At 42.1% G+C, this 8,317-nt stretch overlaps 1 protein-coding gene across 1 annotated transcript; it reads right to left on the bottom strand.

Annotated features, from left to right (window-relative positions):
* Nucleotides 1-801: 801 nt before the first annotated feature.
* On the bottom strand, nt 802-8,098 carry LOC143338604 (matrix metallopeptidase-21-like). Its single transcript, XM_076759131.1, has 15 exons — nt 7,541-8,098; nt 7,328-7,411; nt 7,128-7,224; nt 6,922-6,996; nt 6,466-6,540; nt 6,287-6,370; nt 6,070-6,155; nt 5,919-5,994; nt 5,763-5,808; nt 3,934-4,832; nt 3,054-3,193; nt 2,829-2,970; nt 2,470-2,727; nt 2,162-2,334; nt 802-1,557 (listed from the first exon to the last, which is right to left on the bottom strand). The coding sequence occupies exons 1-15, from the start codon at nt 7,601-7,603 to the stop codon at nt 1,252-1,254; spliced, it is 2,604 nt and encodes an 867-aa protein (XP_076615246.1). The 5' UTR covers nt 7,604-8,098; the 3' UTR covers nt 802-1,251.
* Nucleotides 8,099-8,317: the final 219 nt, after the last annotated feature.

Raw genomic sequence — 8,317 nt, 5'->3', positions numbered from 1 at the left:
ATGATTACTATAAAGTGGAACAGCATTAAATAATAAGACAAGTCTCTTTTTCAATCATTTTGCGTCAATTTAAATTTCAATCGCTTGTTCAATTGATAGTATGTAAATCTTTACACAGCAAGGAGGTTTTCAAAGAAGAATTTTCCGCCATCTCCAGGTTGGTTATTGATAAAGCTCATATTGCTTTCTTCCAAATCAGTTCAAACGCTTGTTGCACTAATGGGAATTTTGAAAAGGGGAGTATCGCGGTTCCCAGGTCACATGTCCTTATTCTTTCCTGCCTTCAGGCAGCTATGGATTTTAGTTTCTGCAGGTGATTTAGAGGGTAGTGATAGTTTCATACATTCAGCGCAGATGTGCTATCAAGCCAACAAGAGGCCCTTGGACCAAGTGTACCATCATGATCATCATCACAGGGCAACAAGTGGACCTGGTAATATTTTGCAACCATCTCAGAAACATGTTGCACAAATAAGAAACAGTGTTTTGCATCTGAGTGAATGTTAATCCATTTTGTGCGATATTTCTGATGATATACATTTTGCATCATTATGTAACATTTCTTTTTCTATTCTTATGTCAAATTGCTTCCAGTCTGTACATTTACTCAGAAACCACTCTCAGTCTTCGGAATAAATTTCCATTTTTATACATGCATAATAGCTCGGACGCTTTTATGCATGTTTCTTCAAAAGATATAAATCCAATGCATCTGACATGAGAAGTCTCTCCATAGTTCACAAGATGTGTATTGCATACAGTATATCATTTCATGCTTTTGCATAAACATCCCCTCTCTTTGTAAGCATGCCATTTGAAAGCGATTTCTCCACAGTGCACTTCAACACATCAAACTTTAAAGGAAGCAGCTCAACAAAACTCTGATCAGCTACATTACACATATCCATAAGGAAAAAAGGTGTCTGCATGAAGAATAAGTAAACATTCTATAAATAAGTTTACGCTCCCAAATGCTCTAAATATCTTGATCATATGAGGTCCTTAAGGATTGATTTCATGCCAATATGCATTTGGCACCTCAAAGTGAGAGACAGACAGAGCAGCTGGTATGTTAATAACACACCTAACTGACAACAGGCCAGCAGAAATATCCAGTTGAATTACGGTTAAACATCACACAAACGAAGATAATGGATGTCTACACACATATGACAACATGCGTACGCACAACAGGTCAATCGGTAGACCATATCAGGACACATCAGTGGGGTTTAATGAATCCCAGCCACCTCAGCGAGTTAGTCTGAGCGCGGTGGGATGAACGTTGCAGATGTCGAACCAGTGCTGATCCACCTCCTTGTGTGGCAGCAGGCCATTTCGCGGCAGAGAGGGCCGGTGCCAGCGTTTGCGGCTGCCCACCACCTGCCAGAAGCGCATGCCCTTGAGTAGAAAGATGGCATTGTGGGTGTAGGAGAAGTAGGCAGCGTCGATGTTGCCATCTGGATGGTCTCCGCTCTCCACTGCAGGGAAAACTTCTCTGATGTTTTTGGGGAAGCCTCTTGCCAAGCTGTTGGCTTCCACGTCGAAGGCGTACACCTGTTTGAACAGATAATCGCTTTTGCCTCATCAATCAATTCAATTACAGGCAAATCACAGAGGATGTGTGGCAGGTTTGTTTGCATGCGTGTGTTCCCTCGTAATGCTGAGAAACAATGAATTAGCTTGGGCTTTCATGTGTTCAAGCTTCCTCCACTTTTCCTGCAAGCTACTGTTGTTAGAACACAAATCACACAAGGAAACAGTAGTTGTAATGACAATTAATCCAGACACAGAATATAATTTTAGAGGTGGCTCCAGGGCAAAAATTAGCTGTTGTCCACCAGTACCCACTGTGCATAATGTTTCCTCTCGGTTCCCTTAGTATAGGGCAGACTATGACAGCTTCATTATATGCCCAGAAACCAACAATTAGTCCTCCTCCCAGGTTTTCTGTGAGTCATTTGGCTTGTATTAATTTGATTTATCACAACTGAAGGAGTTATTAACAGATTTATTTAGATTGACAGATGGTCCAGTTATGAGACAGGGCCACAAAATTATTAAGTGATTATGCAGAACATAAAGTTCCTGATAAAGTGATCTACATCTGTCCTATGCCACCTGCACGTGTCGAAGAGAAGAAAAGGAAAGCAATTCCTACCAGAGTGTTCTTGAAGAAGTAGATGCGGGAGTCCCTCCTGTCATAAAAGGCCGTGTCGATGGGACTGAACACCCCCGGGAAACCCTCAGAGATCAACCTCGGATAGCGGTGACCTTCAGGGTCCTGTCTGAACATCTGGTCATTCTTACTGTCATACCTCCAGAACTGCGTGCCTGTACACAAAGACAGCATTCATTAAATATATCTTTAAAGCTATTATATGAAAATGATTATCCCACTGGAAAACTGCAGTATATGTCTGTATATGCAGTATTCACATATGTAGTTCAGTACTTTTTTAGGTTTACCTTTAAAGAAGTAAACAGCATCTCTTTTCCTGGACCACACATGCACATAAGCATCCACTCCATCCATGGGAATTCCACGCCAGCCAATCTGCAGTGCAACTGGGTCTCCATAACGTGTTCGGTTATTTCTGTTCTCATAGAGCCAGTACCAGCCGTCTCTCATGAAATAGGTGTTAAAGCGGACGACCACCTCCCCGTAGGGTGTCTTCTCCTTTCTGATCCAATCGAATACTGTGCTGAATCGACCTTTACAGCCCCCTGGGTTCAAATGAAAGCGCATAATTAAAAATTAATTATGAGGAAATAAACCTGAGTCTAGCTCTTTCTTTATGTATCCGTCCACTAGATGGTGCTGTTACCGTAGAGGTGCTGTATGGCTTTCCTGTCCATCCAGTCCATCTCAAAGCCTGACTCCTGAGGCAGATAGCTGGGCTGCATTATAGAGCCAGGTCTGTAGATGTGGGGGAGACCCAGAACATGGCCGATCTCATGAACCGCCACCTCAGAGAAAGCAATCAAAAATGTCAGAGTGAATGAGCCGCAACTCTTTTCAGTTATGACGCCTCATGCTGATTTCTGCTTACTTTGAGAAGGCTGATCCCAGTGCCAGCATTGGGACCAGTGAAATGTTCGTCATCGTCAAAGTGTATGTCCCCCAGGAACCAGGCGTGGGCAAATTCATGACCAGTGCCATCAAACCTCTGATTGCAACCCAGATGCCTTCCTGTGTGGAATATGGTGGTATGGGATTTTAAAAAAATACCTTGATTTCTCTGTGAATTTGAATAAAACATTATGTACACACAGCGCAACATGTCACTTATAGTATAATGTGCATAGTTTACAGTAAAGCCATAAAAGCTTTAGTGCACAAAAACAACATATTTCTGCTCTGTGCAACACTGATGATAGCTATGACATTTCTTAATATTAAAGCTATAGATGATATTGAATGAAATGATTTAATTTGATCACTTTATAGATGCACTTTTTAGGAGGTGCTGTTTTTTTTTTTTTAAATGTATTTTCTGTAGTGCTGGAGGAGATCCGTTTCTTAAGTAAAAGGTCAAACATCACACTGTAAATATACTCTGTGACAAGCAGACGCCATGCATTGAATACTTAAGTTAAAGTATGTAAATAGAATCAGGAAACTGTGCTTTATGTGTGAAAAGTAATGCAATAGTTCCACAGAAAAACAGCAAGTCTTCACATTTGTGAAACTGGAACCATGTCTATTTTTTTTTTTTTTTTGCATGAAAGTACTTTCTACTACTACTTTCAAAGTAGTCGCAAACTAATGTCTGTCAGTCGACTAATTGATGAACAGACAACTCATTTCAGCTGTACTTGTGTATGCCGTTGGGTCGTTTGATTTATAGCAAGACGTCACATTAAATAAGCTTATGCACTCTCTCTGAAAATATGTTATAATGAGTGTCATGTGTATCAGATCTGACCCACCTGTGCCAAAGCCCAGCCTGATATCAACATCCTCCAGTGGGGAGTGAGTATCCTCCACAAACTCCAGCGGAGACACCTCGCTCCACATCCTGAAGGCCAGTCTGAAGACGTACCTCTGGTCTTCAATCGACAGCTGACTGCTGTAGCCCTCTCCTATCAGCCTCCATTTCAACACTCTCTTAGAAAAAGCCATGTACCCCGTTTCACTCAGATCTCTCCTGTGTCTGTTTCTGGACACAAGAGCGGCCAGATGACGTTTCCTGCGTCGCACTGCTTCGCTCTGACGGACGTTCACGCTGTTATTCACTGTCTGATTGTCCATGTTGGTGGCATGGGAGCTGTTTAGAGAAGTGTTATTTAAAATGGGATCAAATAAGTCCTCTGTGTAATTCCTGCTGGTGTCATTAGAAATGGCTGTGAGAACACTTTCTGTGTCATTATAATTGAATATGTCATCTTCAAAGGAGTTAACAGTACCAAAAGAAGTGTCCCTGGTTATATTGCTTGCTGTGCTGTTACTGTCAGTCTCATTAAATGTGTCACTGGAACTGTTTGCAGCATCTGAGGCACTCCTGTTCTCAGGTGCTGCGGAGGCGTTCAGGTCTGTCTCCTTGTCAGGGACTCCACACCTCGGTCTGTTCATTGCCGCCTTGGTGGCCTCATCAAACACACCTGTGACAGGCAGGCCCGACACCCTCTGAAACTCCTCAAGTGCTGAAATAAACGCTCGGCTGTCCCTTAAACCGCTGTGGTCATCCCGAGGAGCATCCCTTGAATGATGCCCCAGGGTTCCTTCCTGGATCATGTCTTGAAGGTCATCCAGGAAGTCATCATTAAAAGAGGAATCCGAATCTTCGAACTGGATCTCCTCCCAGTTCACTGGCTTAATGAATCCATATCTAGAGAGAAATAACTACAAAAAGACATGGGTTACATTACATGGTTCCTTGAATCACTTGTAAAATGTCGAGGTCGCCTGGAAAAATGGTGAGATTTTTACCTCTGCAGTGGACTTGTCTGTTATAACCTCGGCTTGGTGAGAACTAAGGGTCTGCATGTCAGAATGATCCCGATTATGGAAAAGTCTCTCCGCATTAGCTGAGCTAATGCTCGTCCAAAAAAGCAAAGTTATCAGCTGGATCAAAGTCAGCATCGTGGCGTCAGTGTACTCGTGTGACTATATACAAGTGAGATGACGGCAAGTAAGAAGCAGCAGTGTTTTATAGGCCGACCCTGAGCCGTCCACACCCACCTAAAGGTGCGACCCCCTTCCCTCAGCTTAGCGTGAAAAGTAAACCCGTCTTTACTGTCTCCAACAGCTCAATTTGACTGAATTGTATGGGTGTGTTATTCATGCTCCATTGGTTTTCAATGGACTGCTGTTGACCTGTGACAAGAAGTTAAAACCTTCACTTTCATGTGGACAATAACGGTTCTGCCAGCACCTGTTTCGAATGGGACACGCACACAATGAATAACGACCTTCCGCATCATCCCTCTGACCCAAGTTTATTTGCAAAAAATAAATGCCACATTGACTTTGTTGAGCAAGCTTAACATAAATAAAATTCTAATTATATTCACATACATTTTTGAGGCCTTTATGGCACAAAAAGCTACTTTTTCTTTGTGCAAATAGGATGAAATAAAAGTGGTAAGATGAACAATAAAGTAAAACAGACATATACATCTAAATAACACAGAACATACAGAGAGAAGATAAAGTGGATGGAGTGAAGAGCCTGCGGGTGGTTACTGTAGAGCTTTGGCTATCGCTGCTGCCAGGTGTTCAGCTGTTGGCTTTTCTGCAGCACAGCTGACACACAGACCTTCTGCTGTCATAGCGTCTCGAGTCGTAGGCCCTATGGCTGCAAACTGGGAACAAAGAAGCACAAGCGACTGTCAGTGAAGATCTAACGCGCTGCAGATTCATGCATCGCTTTACGCGCGAGGAGGCTGTACCTTTATCTGAGTCAGCTGTTCGCCTGACAGCCTCCGCACCACTTCCAGGCAAAACTTCACTCCTGATGGGCTGAAGAAAGCTATGCAGGCTGGAGTGCCCTGTAAAGGCACAGACTCATGAACAGACGCTTTGTTTTTTTAACTACCTAAAATGCAGTCGGAGTGGGATTTTACCTGCTCGGTGAAATAGTTCTTCAGATTTTTCTCCAGATCTGGATGTTCAGCTGTTTGATAGACAGTCAGAGTCTCGAGGGGCACTCCTGGAAACAAAGAAGCAGATTCCCGCCGTGATAAAGGTAGCGCAATTATTATTTTATAATTAGTGGAACCCCAGTGGGACCTTTATCACCTTGACTTTTAATCGTGAGGCACAACAAGGGAAAATGCTCACCATTGTCCCTTAAAGCCGTAGGCAACACTTCTCTTTTGATTGAGCCACAGGGGAAGAAAAATGGTGGAATATTTGTGTCCTCTCCTGTGATGAGAATTAAATATAAGGTCATATTTGTTATCAGAGTGGTCATAAATTTTCTATTAAACTGATCTGCGAAGTATGAAATCATATCGTACGTTCAATGATTACGCGTGACAGCTCCTCTGCTGTCCCTGTGTCCTCGCCTAAAGGGTTCAGACCCAGATTTCGTACTGTGCAGGAAAGAAACACAAAAAGGATATGCTGATATCAGCAAAACTTTACAAAGAAATCATTTGGTCTACATCATAATTCAATAGCTAAACTCATAAAAGTGACAACAAAGAGATCAACAGTCACCAAAGACAGAAGGTAAAGCACACGGCAGGAAGGTGCAGCACCTGCTTGTTTTCTAAAGAGCAAATATTTGCTGTCTGTCACAGCAAACTGTCACCTGTGCACAAACCTATTTCCAAATACCTGAAGGCAGTAACATCACTTCACACACTTCTGTCACCACAGCTCCAGGTGCCTGCTATACACTGAGCATTAACGTAGCGAGGACACATGAAAAGCACAAAGGTGGAAAAGAAAATGAAAGAAAACAGACTCACCTAATGCAGCAGTGGCCTTCCCGACCACATAGATGGACTTGGTGTTCCACTTGTCTTTCACAGAGCTGTTCCATTCTGAATGAATCGTTAGGAAAAGGATGACATTTAATCAAGGAAACTGTTTGAAATCTAAGTCCAGAAACACACAGAGTTGATGGATAATGTATGAGTGAGGTGCTGGATGCCGTACTGTTGATTCATCTCACCTTCCCTTCTTTCCTCTGCTTCTAAGCACATCTTCACAGCCTCCACTGCTCTCGGACTGGTAAACACAAGACCACCATGTTTTTCAGGTTGGAACAGCTGAAATAGAAAGACACCTTGAACAACAAATGCATGATGCAATAAATGTGAAAATACAAGAATGAAACAAATAAGAATTCAATACTGTAACAACGGAGTTTACCTTATCTGACAAAGTGTTCAATGAGACAAACTTAAAAGATAGCACAGGAACTAAGGTCGCTTTGTGTCCGTGTGATGCCAGCTCCTGTGGGATCAAAATAACAAATTATCAAAATTTGCAATGAAATGCAAAGAATTAAAAGTGGAGTGATGTCCTGACAGCTGCTGAGAATACACGTGTGAACACAGTATTGTTAAAAACAGGTGTACTTACCTTAATGTAAGGATCAGGTCCAGAGTCTCCTTCTCTTGGCTCTTTGAGAAGCAGTACGTGCATCTTGACAGAAACCTTAAAACACTGGATCAATAAAATAAATATGGAGGAACACAAGAGCACAAACCAGAGTGGAAAGTGATGCTGCTGTCAAACCTGCAGTGACACTGCGGACAGAGGGTGGGAAGGCACAGCAAGCTAAGCTACACCCTAAAACTGTCATGTGCAACCTCCTGATAACAAAACGGGTTAGTCACGATTATTGGACTGTACATGAGGAGCAGATGCAGAGTAACAATACCACATTTGCTAGATGACTGCGTGCAGTATGTACGTAACTACAACACGGCTAATGCCTTCTTATGTTTTGTTGTTTACATTAGCAAGACATTCAAGATGACAGTTTAACTACAGTAACGTTAGCCTTCCCCTTCGTAGAACCTGTCTGTAATGTCTCGTAATAATAAGGTGATATAAGCAACTCGTGCATCTTGCTTGTGTCGCACTATAATATAAACTGCAAGGGATATTTTAAAAAGGATAAAATATTGCACGAAATTCATGTACCTTGAGTTGTTCCTGCTGCTGGGTGAATGACAACTTCAGCCACGGTCAAGAAGGGGAAACGTAACAATGAATATTGACAAATATCTCATAGAATAAAATTATATGTGAAAAACATGATTCATTCCCAAAGAATCCTAATAAGTAATTTCATTACATAAGATCAATGCCTATTTTTTACGGTAAAACAATAACGTAGGCACAGTTTAAATA

This window comes from Chaetodon auriga, chromosome 20 (assembly GCF_051107435.1).
Source record: "Chaetodon auriga isolate fChaAug3 chromosome 20, fChaAug3.hap1, whole genome shotgun sequence".
Classification (NCBI taxonomy): Eukaryota; Metazoa; Chordata; class Actinopteri; order Chaetodontiformes; family Chaetodontidae; genus Chaetodon; species Chaetodon auriga.
This window is presented reverse-complemented; position numbering and strand designations above follow the sequence as displayed.